Genomic DNA, 21,837 nt, shown 5'->3' on the forward strand with positions numbered 1-21,837 from the left:
AGAGACAACAAATTGGGAGTTTGACTTTGAAAGGCTCAAGCCATTCCCAAAAGTTAATCATGTTTGAAATGGAATAAGATAGGAAATCAAATATAGAGGGAGCTGAAGCCACCAATCATGAAAAAGAAGTAGGCCAATCCTTCTGTCTTAAGAAATTCCTTTTCAATCTGAATTCAATATTTTCCTTTTTGCTTTTGGCTCTCACTTGCATTATTTCCACTCCTTTCAAAGATCCATTGGTGCAATGAGTCACTCTGAACTACAACACATACTTTAGTGCTACCAGTAAAGTTTGTGCTGTGCTTTTCCTGTAAATTAATCAGGTACTTCAAGGTCCAAGCACCTTTCAATAGAAGTAAAATCCATATATTCTTCTCATAGAAGCTGATAATAGCAATACAGTTTTACTAAAATGTGTCTGGGAACCATGATGCCTGTTTACTGTGGTTACAAAACACACAGGTCAATTGGATGCAGCTACAATAGAGATTTATTTCTGCACTTAAATCTACTTCATCTTATCTGTTAATTCTAACCTGCCTGAGCAAGAAACATCTTGTATTGATTAGCTGGTTTTGAAGACAATGAATGCTTTTGAAGTACCTGACTCAGGAAATTAGGTGCTTTCTGCAGTCTTGAATGCTATGTCAAGTGTCAGGCTGAAGTTTGTTTATCTCTTTATGTTCAAGTCCTTTCAAATATTTTCTGTTTTACTTACTACTTCTTTTTCCTGCAGTAGCTACAGTCTCTGAGATGTAATTTAATGCTGCTTGTACAGCCTTTCACTATGAAGCTGGGGCATGCTCTAACCAAGCAATTTTCCCCTCCTACTCAAATAAACCATACATTAAAAAAAAAAAACATCTCAAATACACAGTACACTTACGTTATGGGCCCAGTGAGGTATAACATAAAGTCTGACTGTGAATTGCTTTTTTTCATAGCCACAGTGTTAAGTAAAGAACAACAGCTCAGGTAAGAACTGGAAGGGACCACAATATGTGCCTGTGCTCCCAGGGATTCAGGCAGTCACTGCAGCTGCAGGAGTCAGTTCTGGAAATTCAGAGTTGCTCCCAACATCCTGCAACCACACCACCAGTGCCTGAGCCACAAGGCTTTATCTCAGGCTACATGTCACTTTTCCCAGGCCAGTGTCAAGCTTTCCCATTGCAAAATATTTCCATTTTTTTTGTCTGCAATAGCAGACAAATTTGTCATACAGTGTGCTGTCCAAGGAACTTGAGATAATGACAGTAACTGAGAGAGGTAACAGGCAACAACTCAGACTGGGTATTGCTAGGGAATTCAATAATTATGGACAGCCCAGTAATTGTGAGGAGTCCTTTGTTGTTGAAAAATGGCAAAGTGGCAAGAGGGGAGTTTTGTTGTGTGAGTATATTGTCCTTTTTTGTTGGTGTTGAGATGATGTGGCTTTAATGTAGGTGTGGATTTTTTTGGTTGATGTAAAGAAGTGCATGATGAAGACATACTTTAATTCAGCTCTCTAAGACCTATGACTAACCTACAAAAGGGGATATTGACTATTTAATTTTATCAGTTTGAAGGGACTTTACATGAACATGATATTAACTTACTCCTTGGAAAAACATACAGCACTATATACTCTGAGCTTACATAAAGTAATATAACAAAGGAAATGGGAAGCTGGCATTGAAATCTATGAATTTATACCCATATGCAGGCTGTAGACAGGGCAGTTAGGGTGATATACTTCCCCTTTAGAAGCTCAATCCAAACTTTAAACTCCCTCAGCACATGAAAAGTTTGTAAATGGAAACTTAGTATGGTTGCCCTTTACTTTTCTTTGCTGTTCACTTGGGGTACTAAGGCTTTAAGGGGAGTACTGTGCAGAAACATCTGTGTTGACAGGAATACTGTGCTCCACACACTGCTTTGTAAAGGAGTGGCTGCTCAGGGTCTGCACATAGTGATCAAATAGCTGACAGCTGCTCCTGTTTTTCTTTTTTATTCAGGGATCCAGCATGAGAGTTGGACTGTGAATACTGAGCTATTATTGTTGGCTCACAAATGTTGAGCTGCTGGTATTGATTTTCTGAAAAGATGTTTGGAGCAGTAACAAAAATAAAAAATAATGTCAAGAATGATGAGGCTTCACAAATAGCCAATAAAAGAATCCACAAAAATCTTAGTAAACTCTTGGGCTATTCAACCTTGACATTGTCCTTTTCAATCTGAATCCAATCTTCTCCTCATGTTTTGAGAAGCCAACCACATTTGTTTTTACCCTCACAGTGCCTCCACTGGCTCAATGAATCACTCTGAGCTGCAGTTTGCACTTCTAAACTTTCGCACTCTACACATTCACCCTGGGAGAGCAGAAAAAGAAATGAAGACCTGGAGTAAATGATAAAAGTCCTGTTCATCAGAAGGGATTTCTTCTGAAGTCAATGGGAGCTCACAGCATGGGCTGGCTATCAAGCTAGACCCCTCATCAGGCCTCATATGGACCTCCCAAGCATATACGTGCTGTCCTTTTGTAAACTTTAGGATTTACAGTATTTGATTTACCCATGAATACATGAAAAAAACTGCAGTCATTTTCATTATAAACTTTATTCTCTTATTACATTTTTAAAAATACAAACAGCAGTTGATGATCACAGTAGTTTATAAAAAGCAATTAAATTTTTATTATGAGGTTATTCTCAACTGTAGCCAAAACTAACATCTAATCATTCCATAACTCTCAAAATAAAAAATTAATTATCCAGAATTAAATGTTCCATATGTAAGCTTTCCATAATGGAAGTCCCTGAAGAAAATTGACCCTCAGTATCTGAATATTTCATTATTTCTGACACAGGGGACTTAAAACCACTACTTTTGTTTAAAACCAGAATAATTAGTCTCATTTTATTTCACTACACCAACATAAAACTAGAGTAATGCAGCTATAAATTAGGTCAAATATTTCTAGAACTACTGACTAAGATAAAAAATTTAAATGGGCAATATAATGTTCTTAATGGACAGATGGAACAGCACAATGTCTTACCCTAGCAGCAGTTCCATTAAACATACTGGGGAGTAAGTTATAGCCTAAAATTCAGCACACAGTTTACCAGTGACTGCCTATGTGTTTGCACAGTGCCCTTTAAGATGGGCTCCCTGTCTGGGTATTACAAAAATACACATAAGAGACAGAAAAAATTAATGTGCTTTGAAATGTAACAAAAACATTGAGATAACTGAAATAAGAAGATCTCTTCAAGCTCCAATAACCCACTTTGCTTCAAGCATTGTTGCCTTTGCTTGTGATTTCATTTCCTCCCAGGTGAATACAAATCAGCAGTGTAAATCTATTCAAAGAGTCTACGAAGAAAGGACTTTTTCGTTGATGTTGATAACTTCATGGTTTTCTTTTTGCGCAATGGTTTCATGGGTGGCTTTTTCAGGCACATCACCTTTTTGGGAGTTTGTAGCCCTTTATTAAGGTCAATGTGCTCATTGCAGAAATACTTGACATTTGCTTCTGAGAGACGTAGAAGCATGGTTTCTGAGAGATCCATACACTGCGCATGGACCCAGTGTCCAGCCCCACTGGAACACAGGATCATTGCAGGCTTGTTGAGTTCTGTCGAATAGAAAGGGACCCAGGTGTTGATGTCAATATTGCAACTGGCACAGCAGGTGATCCAGTAGCCTGTTTCTGATTCATCTTCTTCATCATCTTCATTGTAAGTATCAGCATCGTCAGCATCAAAGCTATTGGCTTCAGCACTAAAAAAAAACTCCTCCGAATCTTCAAACGGAGTGGAGTCTCCAGGGTCTTCACTTGATGTCTGACTGCAAGTTTGTGTTATCAATTCTTCTTCCTTGTCTTCTTCTGCACCTTTGCATCTCAAAATGTAGAAATAGTTTGCATCTGGAATTATTTGTTTGTTGGCCCCTGGAATGCCCAGTAAAACAGACCCTTTACCCATATCGCAGCCAAACCACATTCTGCAGTGTTTAATATCTGGTGTCCATTCTGGACCCACACTTTCAACAATCTCTATCTTACTATCTTCCAGAACTATGGTGTTACACACCAGCCTTTTCTGGTTGTCTGAGTGGTAGCCACCAACAAGGACAAATTCATTGTCACTGATCTGGGTCACTATAGCACTTGACACTGATATCCCCCCTGGCAGAATGGTGCAGGTCACAGCCGGGCTGCCCAGGGGCAGATCAATTTTTATCCTGTACAAGTTGGGGGACCTGGTGTTATTTTGAAGTGAGTGGCCTCCCAAGATGTAGATTGTATCATCTCTGGCAATTGAAACGTGGAAAGAAAGTCCATCTTGAAGCTCTGGAAGTATGTATGATGTACAGCATCCAAACTCAAAATCAATGAGAAACACAGATGGCATACAGTCAACTACACTGTTCCATGTTTCCGTGGTTCTTTGTGCAAGAGGAGTATATGACCTCCCTCCAAACACAACACTCATGCTTTTTCCCCGGCTATGAACTACATTCATTGAATGTCCATATCTAGCTTCAGGGACATCTCCACCCAGGTCTTTCTCAATGCATTGGAACGTAATTTTCTTGCTAGTTTTGCTTACCAAACTTATAAAATAAATCTTATCAGAAAGGTCATTGTTAGGTGTTTTACCACCATGGATGATATAATGGTACTCATCAGCGCTTGCATCGCTTCTGAGTGTGCACAGAGCAGGGTAGCGGAGAGGGGGAAGGTAACATGAATCTTTAGAGAAGGAGACAGGTTTCATTTTGAGCTCATTCTGCTTTATATCGAGGAGGAAAACACCAGTGGGGCAGGATCTCTTTGGCCATCCTTTCTGACCAAAAAAGAAAACATGCCCATCAAAATTCAGGAGAGAGAAGCCCGGCTGAAGCAAGGATGAGTTACTGATGGTGGATACCATCTGCAGTGACATTTTGTCTGTTGACTGGGCCATACCGTGGCTGAGAAAATAAAAAAGACAAAATAAAAAGATCAATTAGATCCTATCACAATTAGTGTGATTAGATCCTATCGCAATTATTTAAAACAACTTTAATAAATCCTATGTAAGTTGTGCTGCAGTTCACTCTCTGAAACTCACAAAAGCAAGCTTTTCTGCGTCTCAAGACATGACTCAAGCATGAGGCTTGCACCATTTCCGCGGAATTTTGGGGATTTCGTGCACACCATGAGCTGCTGGCACGCGGAGCCTACACAAGGCAGCGCTGCTGCGGCTTCCCGGGGCGGGCGCGGCCGCTCCCACGGGAGCGCGGCCCGCGGGCTGCTGGGGCCGGTAGTTCTGGCCGGGTGCCCGGCCCGGCCCGGCCTGCGCCTCCGTGTCCGGGCCGTGGGGAACCGGGACCGGCGGGCTCGGAGAGCCGGCGGCGGTGAGTGCGGCCGCGGGGCCGGGCTGCTGGCTCAGCCCCGGCGCCGGAGATGCCCAAGCCGGGATTTCCTGCCCGTTTGTCGCCCCGAGGCGGCCGGGGATGCCGGGCTGGAGCCCCCCGCCGCGGCAGGACCGGGCCACGAGTGCGGGAGCCTCGTCCGGCGGGCTCGGGCTCGCCCGGGGCGGCAGGAGACTCCGGCCGGGAACCTGCCCAGGGCCCTGCAGCCAGCGGGCGGGAGCACGGCGTGCTCGGGAATTCGAGTGCACGTTTTGTTTAGAGGAAAACGTCAGCAGTTGTTGAGTGCCTTTAGAAGGAAGAGGTGCCCGCGGTCTTTGCAGCCGGGCGGGGCTGGCTGGAGCGGCGGGCCCGGGGTGAATCTCGGGACAGCCCAGTCGGGATCTTGAGGGTGCCGCTGCCGCGGGGCTTCAGGGAGCGCCAATCCTTTGTCTTGCATCTCTGCGCTTTGCTCACGCTTTCGTGAGTAGGTTTCAAGGGTGTCTTTTACTCTCATAAACATGGTGTTTGAATACTGAAAGGAGTTTATGTAATCAACCTGGATATTGATTGTGAAAGAGCTTTGAAGAGCAAAGACACCGGGGGGGAAATAACTGGCTGATTCATTGGCAGCATCCTTTGGTGACAGTAGGCTGATGCCCTTCAGCAAGTGTCTAAGTTTTCTGTCCCAGCCTTTGCCAAATCCCCAGAATTTAAAGGTGTGAACGAAATATTGGAAAAAAACCCCACTAAATTCTATATTTTAAAATGTAATAACTTAAAAAAAAATTAGGATTCATATTTTCATAGTTGCTGCTTTTCATTTTGCTGTGACAACAAAAACAAGCCACATAGCTGTTCCTTTTTAAGGAAGGATTGGTATCTTCTAATTATGTGACGTTAAAACGTGGGGGGAATCTGAACAACGTCATGTAGAGGAAGAGTTGCTGTAAAAACATAGGAACTGGTGACATTGACTACATCAATTGCCATTTTGCACCATATTGCTGCACTGCCTGCCTGCAGACTGGTATGGGAACTGCTGTGCTAAAACAGGGATCTGCCATGGAATGTTTTTCAAAGGTGAGATGTTTTCAGGCCAGAGCACACAGACAGGGTAGGCATAGCCATTACTGAGTCTATTTGAAAAACAATCCATGGAACGGCTGTCTTGTGGAATCATCCAAAGATCATGGTTGAGTTCTGTTCACTATATAGCCTAATGCCTCTGCCCTGAAGATGCTAGGTTTTTTCCTACATTTGGATTTCTTTTTGAAGTACTGCACTTCTAAAGTTGAGGTTATAAGTTAATTAAATTAGTGAACCCTTTTCTGAGCATGTCAGTATACACAGCAGGTTGTGTCCTTATTATGCATGAAGAAAGAGTTATGAATTTATTTACCTTCAGGTGATATGCTAAACAGGAATCTGCTGCTTGTTTCTTACAAGTATTCAAAAATGGCATCATCAGAGGAGCTTGCACTAAGTTAGGTTTATTGATTAGATGTCATTTGTCTCTTCTTTTGTATTGTCTGGTTACTTAGCTGCTTTGATTTTACAGGATCTTTAGAAAAGTAATGTCTTTCATACTGAAGATGCCATAAGAAAATTTCTGTTCTATGTAAGAAAATTAGAGTTCTTTATCATCTATTTCTCCAGTTCTACATTTGACTGCTGGTTTATATTTGAAGTCTAACAAGAGTATTAAAAGTGGCAAACAATTTAATTGGCATATTGGTATGCATCTTACATTTTTACATATACTTAAAGAATCTCCAAATAGGGCAATTAGTGGTGTCCACAATGTCACAAACTATTTCCCAGATATTGAGCGGTACTCACTTCTGAAAAGACTTCACTATCTGAAGAGTCTGCAGATACAGAGTGGAGAAAAAAATCAGTGAAAATTTTTTTGATTGATAGACACACAACATACTGGCTAAAAACACTTAAACACACTTCCTTGTTTCATAATATTTCTTGAACTTTACATAAGCAAACAGTTCAGTATGTAATGGAGGGAATGTTTATCTGAGATTTTTGGACAGAAGTATCTCCTTAGGCACTGGCTGAAATTGCTTTGGCTTTTCATGTATTTTCCTGTTAATTACAGTGTGTCAATACAGTGTGGTTGCTCTTTGGCTATGCTGACCTCCAACTCTAACCTTCCTTCCTCTGGGCCGTGGCTCATGGAGCCCTGAACAGCTTCAGGGAGCCCAAACGATCTAACCTTATAAACAAAGAGTTTAAAGTGCTTTTTTGTGGCTTTATGCTCAAAACTGGAGTTGGATTAGCAGTGTAGCTAGTGCAGAGGGAAACAGACAAATGCCTTTGTTGTGGTGCAACACAGGATACTGGGGAAGAGACACTACAAGGAGTAAAGACAAATAAGAAAAGAAGGGGGGAGTTACATAAACAATTTCCAATTATGATGACTTGAGTCATGCTTCATCATATTTGGTGTTTTTTAGAAGGATTATACAAGTAAATGAGAATCTCAGCATTGCTTTTATAAGCTCCCTATTTGGGAAACAGTAGAGACTGGAGCTAGAAACTAAGCTAACAGAAAGAAAAAAACCTGATATTCTCTCTGTCTTTATTTTAAAATCAAACAGTATTTTGAGCAGGTTTTTCAGGTAAGAGTTGGTTATATGGCGAGATTATAAGGAATTCAGGTTTTGATGGATGCATTGGGAGATACATCTATAGAAGGATCAAATGAAGACAGAAGGTATTTTTTAAAAATACTAGTTAATGTAATTTGAAATGTGCTTGCTATGGCAACAGATGGACATAGTTACAATTTTGGGTGATGTACCATTTCAGAAACCCTATTAGGTGTTCACAGAGAAGTACAAGATGAACATCTTTTAGAGGCAAGGGGTAGCACTGGAGGACCTAAACAGCAACTGACATTTCATATACCTTTGGATAGTCTTCCTTGTCTTCTAGCTTCTCCTATGGAAGCAAGTCTGCCATTCTTTTATGTCCTACACCCTAGTAAATCTAGGATTTATGAAATGTCACTAGATGACGGTGTGGCACTGAGTCACCCCAAGCTGTGTTTAATAGTTACTGTCCTCTTTGACCCTATGCAGAAATGGTTTGTTCACCTATGTGCTTTGCCTGTTACCTGTTAGTTATCCAACAAAAATATTCTAATCAGGAGAACAATGACTAATCAGTGCTGCTGTTTAGTGTGACATCTCATATTTTTCAGCATTGAAAGTATTATTTGTAATAATTTCACAGTAATTTGAATGCTGCAAAATAATGAATGACTAATGAGTTGATCTTATGAACTGTAGCAAACACAAAGAACCTTTTCCATTTACACAAAAATAAGATATTTGAGCTGTACTGATTGGACACAGAGAATGAAATGCAGGATACAATGGAGTCTTAGCTGGTAAACACCCATTGCTGACCATTAATTAGTTTGCAGTTATTTTGATGAGAACACAAATACGTAGTATAGAATTAAATTGATTTTGCAGTATTGTGTTTTCTTTTCTTTGACAGATCTGTTTTTTCATTTCCAAAACAGAAGAGCATACCTCTGAAAAGCAAGTGCTGTTTCCATATTATCCACTATCAAAATCATATCCAGACACACAGAGAAGTTCGAAGTCCTCCATAAAGAAGCTTAAGGAAGGAAATTTTTTATGTAGTATTTCTCAAAACATTTTCCAAGTGTATCAACCAAGTTTGCTTTGGGCAAAACAGTAATTTAGACGTACCTGGCTGATAGCAGTTTTTTGCGTCCTCCGTAATCTTTCTGTGTAATTGGGATTCAAGTGTGAGCAATGTGAGGAATCTTCTGTGACAGCCCAGGGGTCTCGTGGCAAGGACAGACAGCCTGATAGAGGGGATTCTATATGCTTAATTTGCAGATGTGCTCCTGAGAACTCTATCTGCTGTGGCTAACTGGCTGTGACTGGTTTGTTTTCTTTCCTCTCTTGTCTTCAGATGGCACAACAAGAAACCCACCAGCCTCCAGAAGCTTTAACTCTTTGCTGTGGAAGAAGCTCAGAGTGACAGCAGGTGCCTCTTAGGTTGTAAATATCTACAGCATAAGCTTCTCTATGGTTGAGTTTTTTTACGCTTTTTTCTTTTACACCTATCAACCTTGTGATCATCTTCAGAATTTTTCAGTGCTGTTTTAAGATGTAATTTAAAATAAATTTTGAGTTAAAAAATAATTTCAATAGGTAGTAAAAGAAAACAACTCTTGCTGATTGGCATACTGCTTTCCCCAGGAATTCTCTGCTGCAAGCGGGCAATGACATTGAAACAGAACAAAGGAAATGACACATGCATGCAGTTTACTGAGTGAGGGCTGACTAAAAAGTCCAAGTCCACTGAATTAATTAGAAATGTCTTTTTTTCTCCTTTGGTGGCCTTCTGATTAGACCTTGAAAGACTAATAAAACTTTGCACCCTTCTGTGGCATTTTTCATCAGTTTCGCAGTGCTTTTCTCCAACACCAAATAAATAATGAGACGCTGGGAAGTCCACTGGGAGCATATCCTTTCAACAGCTAGCAGTGCTGGGGCACAGAGGATAAGCCACTTGCATAACACAGCACAACAAATAAACAGAAAAACCTGGAAAACAATTATTCTTCATAGCTCTCTGCTTTTGTTTTCCTGGCCCTACTTCACCCACTCCTGAGTTACAACATCTGCTGCACAATATTTTAGAAATATCTCAACTCCCATTTGAAACTGCTGTGAGAATAGAAATAGAAGGAACTTGAAATAGAATTTGATTAGTACAGCAAAGCAAACACCAAATGTCTGTGAAAATTGTCTTGAGACACTGAATAACTGTAATGCAGATAGGATGTGGTGATGTTTCTCATCTGAAATACAGCAGTGCTAAGGCACTGTGCCCTGTAGCATCCATATGGGCCTTTTCTACTGAAACAAAGATAAAAAGAAGCTGTAGTGCAGAGTTGAATGCTGAAGGACTTCCCCCGAAGTTAAGGGCATTCAGAACACATTTATTTGTATTTTCACTAGGGCCTAGATAATACTCAACAGCTTTTTATCAAAGTGTCTGATGTATTCTGACCCTTGTTTGGGTCTGTGGTCAAAGATCTACTGGCAAAAAAAAAAAACCAACAAAACCAAACAAACAAACAAACAAAACCCACACACACACACACACAAAAAAAAAACACCAAAAAAGAAACACCACCAAAAAACCCAACCAAAAAATCCAAAATATTTATGTGAAAAATCCACTCCCCCAGTTATGTCACTTTAATATTTTACATTCATTTTAGACTTTTTTCTACCAGTTGACATGCCTTATCTTTAGAAATTATTTTTCCAATTACTGTAGTTGAGAAGATAGAGAAATTAAATTTTTTTTGGGCAACAGCATGTCATTTTTGGATGAGGACATGGCCTGTCTAAGCTGATCTTTGTCAGTGACAAAGTGCTTTGGAGAAGCTGCAGCAAATAGCTTTAGAATAATGTATCTACATGCTAGGAAAATTCTGTTCAAAACTGTCCTGGTCATAGCAAGAAGATCTTGGATTTCCATCCTAAATTTAACTGGCAGAGAACCCATGTGAAAGGGAATAGACTTTTCCTTCACAATTTCTATTTTAATAACATGGACAGAGCTAGTATGTTTTCAGCAGATTGCTCACTGTTACGGAAATGCTTTATTTCACTTGGTTGTCTTCTTCTACAATTGATTTCTTAAGATAATATATTGTTTGTATCTTCTTCATCCCAAATCATTCCAAATTGCATTGAGATATTTCCAGGCTTTTCAGCATATTTTCTGCCAGTAAAACACAGTCATCTCTGAGCTGAAATTTAGCTGGCTTCCTGTAGGTTGCAGTAATGCACCCCAGCTCAGCAGGGAAAGAGAAGGCTGCCTTACTCATTTGTGTAGGGTTTGCCAGCCAGAATGGAAATATCCTGGATACTTAGCCAGGACCCACAGGCTGAAACATGTAAAAAAGGGCACAGGGAGTCCAGCATCCTACAGTCTTCAATTTTCTGTCTCATCTGAAACTGACAGTAAACAGTATTTAACTTGTGAGGGAGAGGGCTTTATTTGGAGGGCTTATCTAAAATATCTGATTGAATCCAGCTGTGCTTTGACTGTCAGATCCTGGACAATTGCATTCCAGGGGGCAGTGGCTGCAGTAGTTTGGATGAAATGTTACCCTTACCATGGGCCTCCAGGTTGTCTTTAAAGGGAGCAGTAGTCTTGAAGCCATTGGAAATTCATTAAAAAGAAATTCTGCTCAGGTATGGGACTGGCGTAATAGCACTGAAATCCAAAAGGATCAATATGCTTGCTTGCAATTAAAGCCCTCAGATATATCCTTTAAAAGCTCATATGAGCTGGGCAAGAGAGGCACGTGTTTTTGTCCATCTAAAGGTCAGCTCTCAGGCACAGTAATGCACTCAGGCAAGCAGATGCAGCTCGCATCCACACAAACTGCTGATGCATTAAGTGTGTGCCCTTAAGGCCTCCTGCTGAAGGCAATGGCAAACATCCAGTTGATTTTAACAGGATTAGCTATCATAGATCACATTTTCATCTCACATGAATTGCGAGATGTTGGAAGGAACCTCATCTGAAAGTTTTTGTCCTTTGTAACTTTTAGTTTTTTTCCTCCAGCTGGGTTGACCTGCACCTGCTTGTGGCCAGAACTTGGTGCCTTTGTGTTTCTCCTGGAGCTCTGCCTCCCCACAGGTGGTGGTAGCAGGGAGGAGGAGGGAGAAAAGTAGGGCAGGGCAGTAGAGCAGGGAGAGCTTTCTTCTGTAAGTACACATTTGCAGACAAGAAGGAGTCCGTTTTCTGCCTGTGGGAAAATGGGCAACTGCTTGACTCAAAATGTTTTATGTCTTTCTTGAGCAGGAATTCCCAGAATCACACCTTTCACCTGGCCTACTTTTAAGACACCATCCTGGGATGTTTGTTAAGGCAGCAACCACGGTGCATACCTAACAACAGGCATTTGTTAAGGACAGGCTTGAGTTCCAGCTTTGCCTGCCTCTTTGCACCATGGGGGCTGATGATCTGCACTGCAGGCTCCAGCTCAGCACAGTTGGTGTAGGAGTGCCCTGCTGACATCTGCTTTTGCAGTGTGGAGGAGGCACAGCTTTCTGGACCATTTGTGAGGGTGTTTCTGATGAGGCTGTGCTTTCAGGTTGCATAAGCAATAATGACAAGCTGCCAAAAGGGCAATCCTGCATCCTTCCCTTGATCATACTGCACACTCCCACTGTCCCCTTGTATGGGCAATCATGATCATACGGGTGGAAAGGCAGGTTGGAAAATATGTCTTTAATACAGAATAATACATACATTTGCTCCGTTTGCTCTCAGGTTTTGTGTTGGTAGTTTATTTTGTCTGCCCAAGAGATGGACTGGAGTGGTAGACCAGGCGGTGTAGAGGAAGTAAAGGTGGTGGTGGCCTTTTTGGAAGCAGCCAGAACCTAGATAGACTTAAATTGATTCTGAGTGCACTTGTCTACTAAAATCTCATTCTTTTTGCGAAGCTACTACTTCATTCTTCATTGCTACAACAATTTTGTTAAAGGTGTAGTTAATGGGATAGCTCTATAGGGAAAGAAGGTGGGGCATTGTCCAGTGGTAATAGAGTATATGATTTAAAAATAGTGTATTTATGTTCACTCTGATTTTTGCAGACATAGATTATAAAATCTTGATAACAGGTTTACCTAGTGGATATTTTCCATGAACCTATGGGCGAACTATTAAAAAAACCCATTTATTAATCAGCCTTTTTTAAAATTTGAGAATGACTTCTAGGAGAGAAAATCTGTAGTGTGAAAACCTGACTTAAACGTATGCTAGAAGTGCTAGTAATGATTTTTTTCCCCAAAAAATTAAATTATGTAAGATTTTATTGAATTTGTAGAGACAACTAGCTTTACTGCTCTTTCTTAAAAAAATTCATAATCTTGATTTTTCTTTCATTGCCTCCATTGTATTTTAAAGAAACATAAAGCACTTAAAAATGCAACATAAACCAGGAAGTTTATATTCCACCACGTTTTGTGTTGTTTAATAGAATTAATCACTGTATAATTGAAATCATGCTAATACTCACTTGAGCTGCCTCTGTGATTCAATGCAGAGACTTCTGATTTGTCTTAAACTGCTTGGAAGAAGACTGTGTTTTGAGAAAGAAAATTGATTTTGCACAATCTGCTGATGATCAGCAAGGCTTAATGAATGATTGCCTCAAGAAATCTCATTAAAGTAATTTGGATGGATGAGCAGGAGTGAATTGCAAAAAGAAGAAAGCATAGTTGCTGCTTGAATGCATCACTTACTGATATTTGACTCTTGAAGTATCCAAAGCCAGCAAAAGGAAAGGATCAGATACCTCTGCTTTACTTTCCTTGACACTTCCAAGTTAGTTTGATTCCTTTGGGGAAAAATGAAGATAAGTTTTTGATTTTAGTAGTATCTATTCTTTACCAAAACACTGCAGTAATTTCATTCCTTGAAGTGTATTTTTTCTTTTTTTTTTGGGATAATTTAAAGAAGTAATTTCCGTGAGGCTGTGAATTGGGTGAAGCCTTTTATTTATGTAGAATCTACTGGTTAGCTCTTTAGCAAAGGTGAGAGTCTTCTGGTCAGCCTGGTTTCAGCTGTTCACCTCACAAAACTTTTCTGTGGCTGACACAGTGTGGTGATCATTTAAAAGAGACTCTGGACTAAAGTAGGTGAGAAGCAGCAGAAAACAAAATAGAATGAAAATGAAAAAAATACCAAAGCCTTGATGGATTTATATAAATTTTGAACAGCCTTCTTATATCATCCATCCTAAGCACATGTTCAGTTTCAGGGGTGGTAGATATTCCCCACATACCAACATCTGCACTTGCTGTTATTTAGGGCCATGCTACAGCAGCAGGCAGTTCTTGAAAATTGTTGCAAGCAGGGAACAGGTAATTCTGGCTGCCAGTCTCTCCTCTCTGTTGTTTGAGAGGGTGGCTGTTTTTCTGACAGAACCTAGGCTTTCATTAGGGCCTTGCTGGTTTTTCCTCTCCATGAGGAGATGATTCTGTAGACCTCAATAACAGCTGTGCAGGGGAATATCTGAAGTGAAGTTTCCCACATTCTGTAGGAAGTAGAAGCTGCACAGCAGAGTAAGAATTGAAATACATGATTTTGGTACCACCTGGTCTGGGTGCTGAATCTCAGGCTCATGATCTGATGGCTGTGGTGGCTGTAGAGTATGGTTTTCACAGAGAAAGCTGTCATGCAGATGGTTAAGAATATGATTATGCCCCCAAAATGCATATTAACTCTCTAATTTCCTAAAGCATTTTAGAGTGAATTAGTGTAAGACTGGCTGTCAGCCCTTCACTAACCTGTTTTTAAATAATTTTAATTCTTGGTGACTCATTTTTTTAATCTGCTATTTAGAATAGTATTTGTTTTCCTTATGAGAATGTTTTTAAGTTTATTATGTTAGTGTTTGTAAGGGAGTTGGAGATCCTAGACACCAGACTTCAAAGAAAAAGTTATTAACTTTTTCTTGATTAGATATATATATTTGTTCTTTTACAGTAGCCTTACACATCACAGTGCTATTTCAAGTAATGGTTTTAATAACAATAATGAGGAATAGAAGGCACTGCTTGCCTCTCAAAGCCCTGTAATAGACATAAACAACTCTGAGAGTCTGTTGAGTTATATTCTGCTTTGTCACTCTGCAGAGAGATTAATAATGGTTGGATTTTTGTAAAACATTAGAAAACTTAAACTTTAGGTTATGTGGGTGTTCATGTATTTTGATATCTTCAGAACATTAGTCTTCCTTGGAAGCAGGCAATGCAACAAAATCAGAGCTTTATGTTAGAAGTCATGCTTTATTTTCTTTCTGGTCTCCAAACAATTCTTCGATCTTACTTAACTTCAGTATCAGGTTGGCAGCCTTTCCTTAGTATCATTGAAGTTTTGGTGAGGAATTAAGCTTTCATTCCCAAAACACACTTCTTAGTGTTGTGCTAAATCAGGAAAGGAAACAGAGGAACACATGCAAATCAAGCACTTCATGTATTATGTGCTCCTGCATCTCGATTAGGTTTGTGTGTGCAAACTGATTCTATTGGTGTGGACCTATGTGTATAAAAAAGAAGTAATACTTAAGTGTTTAGCATCACGCAGCTGTTAACATGCATTTACACAGATTTTATGAGTTGGGAGCAAGGTTAACTTCAGCAGGCTTCACCGAGGGCTGTTCAGGACCCGTAGAGTCTGGTTAAGTGATGAAGGTGGGCTGCAGAGCTGTTGCTGTGTGATTGGAGAGTGGAGCTTCCTTCAGCTCTCAGCATTTGTTCCCTTCTCAAGAATGGTCCTAGCTTTCCTGCATGGCTGTCCAGCTCCAGCATGCTCTCCCTGTCCTGTGTGCTGCCTCAGCATACCCACAGACACACAGACATGTGTCACTGCGATTTAACGTGTGGTCCAAAATCTGGGTTTGTGGCTTTGATGGTAGAGTGAGTGGTGCACCTGGAGATGATGGATTCATTCCAAAATTTGAATGTACAGTTGTGTCCTGGGTGTTAAATACAGCATGCTGATGAGGGGTGTCACTGTTTCTGGAAAGAAGGCAGGGTTTGAAAGACTGAACAACTTAAGGGAATAAACAACACCAAGAGAAGCTGGCCCATATTACCCAAGGTCATAAATTTCAAGCATAAATGATCACAATTTCTCCTTTTGTACTTAAAATTTCTATGTACATGTGAATTTTGGGAGACGTGTTTACTTGAGTAAAGTTCCACTGATGAGATCAGAACTTCACAATGAGAGAAGAAAAATTATACTTCCTAGTGCCCGTCTATGTGAACTAGGGATTTCTCTGTTGACTTGTTTTCTGTTGACTTGTTTTCTGCCTGCAGGTAAATATAGCTCTTTTCTTTCTATTACAGAAGCAGCCTACAAAAACAGATATACCTAATCGACTCTCGAGGTGTAGATGATCATGGGAGAACAACTGTTAAAGAACAGCATCCTTGATCAATTTATTAATAGCCATGAGCAGTCATATGAGGAATTTCTAAATACATTCACATATCTTTTGAAAGGTATGTAATTTCCTAAACCTCCTGTTAGATACCACAGACAGGAGGAAAGATAAAAGGGTGGTATTTAGTGTCATTGTGCTACTCACCTGCTTTGTGACTTCAGGCAAATCTTTGTGATGCTTTTGTTTTTCCACTCAGCAGTGGGAGCCCTAAGGACAACTTTCTACAGATTGCTTCCCAGGCTGCTGTGTCTCTACAGGTGGTTGGCTATTTATGCTTGCTTTAGAGAGGCAGGGGAACATGCACCGTTTGGAAGGATAGATGTTTCCTAAGGACATCTTGCATTGTTTTGCTTGAGAAGTCTCCATAAAAGAAGAGCCTAAGGAAAGTACTTAATAGTGTGAGATGGCCTGAGATTAGGAGTGTGCAATATGGGTACTTTTACAGCTTTACTAACACTAGCCCACTGTGCTGTGCCTGTGTGTGTGCCTTTTACAAAGTGATTGTCTTCTATGGTGAAACAGCTACCTACAGGGATGTGGATATTGTCTAAATTGATTTCAGCAAGGAAGGCTTTCAACACTGTCCTTCACAAAATCCTTGTAGGCAAACTCAGGAATTGAGAGCTGGATTAATGGACAGTGAAGTGGGCTGAGAACTGGCTGAGTGGCAGATCTCTGAGGGTCATGATCAGCAGCACAGGGTCTGGTTGGAGCCCTGCCACTGGTAGTGTCCCCCAGGGTTCAATACTGGGCCCAGTCTGGTTTACCTAATTCATTAATGACTTGGAGGAAGGGGCAGAGTTCCCTGCTGACTCAAAGCCAGGAGGAGTGGCCCATACCCCAGAGTGCTGTGCCACCCTTCAGAAGGGCCTTGACAGGCTGGAGAGATGGGCAGAACGGGACCTGCTGAAATTCAGCCACGGCAGGCGCAGGTCCTGCTCCTGGGGAGGAATAACCCCTGCACCTGCACAGGCTGAGCTTTTGGAAAGCAGCTCTGTGGAGAAGGACCTGGGGGTCCTGGTGGAAAACAAGCTGTCCATGGCCAGCAGTGGCCAAGGAGGCCAATGGGATCCTGGGGTGCATTTGGAGCAGCATCGCCAGCAGGTCACGGGAAATGATCTTCCCCCTGTACTCAGCCCTGGTGAGGCACATCTGGAGTTCTGTGTCCAGTTCTGCGCTCCTCAGGACTAGAGAGACTTGGAGCTCCTGGAGCAGGTCCAGCAGAGGGCTACAGCGATTATTAAGGAACTCTCACTTAGGAGCATCTCACTTAGGAGGAAAGGCTGAGGCAGCCTGGTCAGTTCAGCCTCCAGAAGAGATGAATGAGAGGGGACCTTATCAATGTCTATACGTATGTGACAGGAGGGTGTCAGAGGATGGAGCCAGGCCTTTCTCAGTGGTGCCAGCAATAGGACAAGAGGCAATGGGCAGAAAATGATGCACAGAAGTTCCACCTGAACATGAGGAAGAACTTCTTTACTGTGAGGGTAAATGAGCACTGGAACAGGCTGCTCAGAGAGGGTGTGGAGTCTCCTCACTGGAGATACTCAAGATCTCTCTGGATACAATCCTGTGCAAGGTGCTCTAGGATGACCCTGCTTGACCAGGGAGATAAGACCACTGTGGTCACTTCCAACCTGGCCCATCCTGTGTCAAGCTAACAGGTAACTTGGATGAAGGTACAGCAGGACATCAGACAGATGATTAGGCTGAAAAGATCTTATGCTCTGCAGATGAAATAAAAAGTGGAGCTTAACCTTGATCTGAGCATTGCTGAATTACAGAATTCCAATTCTGTAGCTCAGGTTCAGATTTTTTAACCATGTTCAGACAGGTGTCATAAAAATAAGTGCAAGCTACATATTACTCACAATTCTCTTTACCACTGCTTTACACTACAAGTGATGTCCTCATACTATTGCAGAAGCACTGTATTTTTCAATTACAGCATGTGGCATGCCCCATCAATTGGTACTCAGAAGTCTCTTCTGTCCTTATCCTTCAGGCAGAACTAAGTGTCAGTCACAAGCGAAGCTGCCACAGAAATAATCTTGTGGCAACTTTCTGTCTCTCTTGGCTATAAAATATAGAAGAGAAGGGAGACACTGGGGGATAAGAGGATTGAAAATCTGGTTCTGGTCTTATGTATGATTGATACACTGGGGATAGCTCCTATCATAGAGGCATGGTGCATGTCATGATGCTACTTGCAAAAAGCCTCAGCATGTATTTCAGTCACATTCACTGTCACTGTAGGCATTTGCCACTAAAATCATATAAAAGGTAGAGCTTTGCCTGAATCAAATGCTTAGAAATGCAGGTTCTTATGATGGTATGAACTGAACAGCTCAACTTCTTTTCCTCCTACTTTCATTTTTCGTTAAAAGTACCCAACATGCTGGTTTGCATTGTAAACTAGTAACCTGCAAAAATTCTATACTTAAAGCATAAAACATACATTGTCATCTAATAGATTTTTGTCTGTCATAACATTGGAAACAGAAAACACACAAAACTAATTGGATCCCATCGATTTCCCAGAATAACATATTTACAGAAGGTGATTTTCACTTTTGCATGAATTTATACTAGGTGTAGCATTGCAAGGCTATTTTCAGCTGAAGTTTCTGTGTTATTCTTGAAAGCATTTCATAAGTGATTTTTAAATTTTTATTCATATGCTAAGTTTACACACAGTGAAGCTGTAAAGAATATACCTGGAATAGAAAGACCCAAGCATCCTTGGCTGTTCTGGCCTAGCTAAAAAGAACCTTTTGAGGCTATAAATAGCCTGGAGTGACCCCCTGTGAACACATTGGGACCTTCTGCTGAGATTTTAAAAATGTGGAAAACAAGATTAATGAATTTTTACATTCCTGACTTCAATTTGGCTTTTTAAGAATTGCTAATATCCCAATCAAGAAAATCACATTATTAGAACATTGTCTTTTTATTGTGTCTGAATGTGTGATATTACCTTCGATTACTTCTATTCTTCCTTGTGCTATTTGGAAAGATACTCTCTTAGTTCACATACAACAAAATCAGGAATGAAAATAAGTCCTTCTAAATTCTTTGTAATTGGTTTCATGATGTGTGTTTGGTTTAACTAGCACAGAGATATGTTATAACTTAGCTGGACCATAAAATTACATCTTTGATATGGGTTTTTAATCTTCCAGATTTTAGTATTCCTAAAAATCCCAGTGGTTCTGTTTTTTAAAATGTGCTTAGTGCAGTGAGAAAATGAGAGTTCATAGACTAATTGACAAGTAAATCCTATAGTAAGATTATTATTTCATGTCTACAAATCTGATGGAGAATGGATAAACATATGTAAATATATTTTTAAAACTCTGATCTCAGCATATAAAACATGAACATGACCTATATACCTTAAATGAATACTATTTTAAAATTATAGGAGTACTTGCTCTGTAATGGAATTTTTTTAAAACCCTTTTTATTGATTCTGTAATGGATGGGCATTTGATAGCTAGGTTAAGATTCTAGTTAAGTCTCTTTATTTTTCCTATTTAGAGCATCCAAAGTGTGTTTTTTGTCATAGGGATAATAGTAACTAGATGAATATATGGGCAAAAGGGCTGGTGAACCCATGGGAATATAATTTAGTAAATTAGAGCATGAGTACAAGAAGATGACATCTTTCACACTCGCTGTAAAGCTTTGCAGTTGAAGTAGCCTCAGAAGAGCTGAATTTACAAAGGAGTGGATGATACAGATTTCTGCAGATATGGTCAATGAGTGGTATGTTCAGAACTACACACTTTCTAGAAAAACTTTGGACAAAATCTCCTAGAAATCCATCCAACCCTGCTTTTGAAAAAATTGCCACAGAGGACAAAAGCCTCTTTCAAATCTTAAGGGGAGTGTTTGAAATCTGGTGCAGAGCTATGATGCTCAAAATCAGAAGGCAGCATCTGCTCATTTTTTAAAACTCAGAGGAAGAACGGGAAATTCACTGGAGCATAAAATATCTCATTTGACCTTGTTAAAAAATACAGAAAAAAACCCTCCAAATGGTCCAAGCTTCAAAATTTTCATCTAGAAAATTTTAAATTACTCCTCTCCCGCTTCTAAAAATACGGGATTAGGGATCATTCAGCTGGATAGGAAAATGCTACCATGGACAAAATTCTTACCCAAATCCAAGTTAAGATTTGCATTTTTTTTTCATGATTCTGGGCATTTGACTGCTAGGATTAAATGCATTCCATTCCTGCTGTTAATTTTGCTGTATTTCATATACCTCTCACTGCTTGGTAGTTTGATGAAGTCCAGGGACCTTGTTTAGACCCATCTAAGCAAGCCACAGCTTGGATTGAAACTTCTTGGCCTTGGTGCTGTTGTTTTGTTGCCCCTGCTGAGCAAACTGTCAAGTGGAGGAAGTTTGGAAGTGACTGATCACTTCTGTGCTTACAGGTGGCATGCCAGGGCCATATTCTGTGTTGTGCTCAGATTAACTAAATTCCCCAGTGAAAGCTGGGCAAGGTATTCAGTTCACAGTCCATTTGACTGTAGCTGTCTGCTTCCTTTTTACATTAACCACATTTAGGAAAAACAACAACCTTACACTTCCCATATAAGTGTCAGTGGGGGCACTTTACAAACGTCAGTCTTCACAGCAGAAAGCATAGCAGAGAACTATATGAGAAGTGACAGTGAATGCACTTTTATTTAAAAAATGGACCAGTAGGACAATGCTAACCCCAAGAGAAATTTCAACCTATGAGTAGATTTGCCAATAAAAGCAACTAGACAGTTCAGTAAAATGAATTAAATTAATCTGTCATCCCCAGGGAACTTAAACAGGGCATGAAATAGGGAAACAGCGTCAATTCAGAGCTTTTTATTGATGTGTTGTGCTGGATCATTTGAAAGAATTGGTTGGAAGACAAAATTTGCAATTTTCTATTGATCATAAATTCAGTAGCTATCTCTTTGTAGCCTTTATTCAATATAGTATAAAATCAAATACCATACAGAGCCCCTAAATGTAAAAAAAAATCCCAGACATAGAAATGCAAACTTAATAGATTATTTTTGAGATAATAATAACTGATGTTTTATGGATATTTGTTGTCCTGGTATTTGCTCTGCAAGATACTTCATCTCAATTGTATAGACAGATAAAAATAGGCTGAAAGAAGGGAAATGACTTGTGCATTTGCAGAGTAGCTCAGTGCCAGCACCAGATAAGTATAGAGTCACTCAGCCTCCTGAAACTGGAACAGCCTTTGAACAGTAGTGCTTCCCTGATAGCAATTCTTTGTTTTCTGTGATGCCTTTATTTCTAAACAACTTCTGAATAGTATTTCAGATTTAAAAAACCCATGTATTTTCATTCTCTTGCATAACTGAGATTCTTTAGAACATCAAAAGGGAAATATTTA

At 40.2% G+C, this 21,837-nt stretch overlaps 2 protein-coding genes across 10 annotated transcripts in view; one reads left to right on the forward strand and one right to left on the reverse strand.

Moving 5' to 3' along the window:
• Positions 1-2,637: 2,637 nt before the first annotated feature.
• RAG2 (recombination activating 2) lies at positions 2,638-5,203 on the reverse strand. Its single transcript, XM_002199685.6, has one exon. It carries the CDS (start codon positions 4,947-4,949, stop codon positions 3,342-3,344), a length of 1,608 nt encoding a protein of 535 aa, XP_002199721.5. The 5' UTR covers positions 4,950-5,203; the 3' UTR covers positions 2,638-3,341.
• IFTAP (intraflagellar transport associated protein) overlaps positions 5,121-21,837 on the forward strand; it is a 39,202-nt gene continuing 22,485 nt past the window's right edge. For 2 of the 9 annotated variants that reach the window (XM_072929872.1, XM_072929873.1), the window contains exons 1-2: positions 5,121-5,382; positions 9,346-9,420. In XM_072929872.1, the coding sequence (XP_072785973.1) occupies positions 5,136-5,382; positions 9,346-9,420 (322 nt within the window). In that variant the 5' untranslated portion in view covers positions 5,121-5,135. Of the gene's footprint in view, positions 5,383-5,418; positions 5,864-9,345; positions 9,432-16,325; positions 16,482-21,837 lie in introns of those variants that run through there. The other 7 variants (XM_012574034.5, XM_012574035.5, XM_032748731.3 and 4 more) reach the window with 6 other exon arrangements.

This window comes from Taeniopygia guttata, chromosome 5 (genome assembly GCF_048771995.1).
Source record: "Taeniopygia guttata chromosome 5, bTaeGut7.mat, whole genome shotgun sequence".
In the NCBI taxonomy this organism is placed as follows: Eukaryota; Metazoa; Chordata; class Aves; order Passeriformes; family Estrildidae; genus Taeniopygia; species Taeniopygia guttata.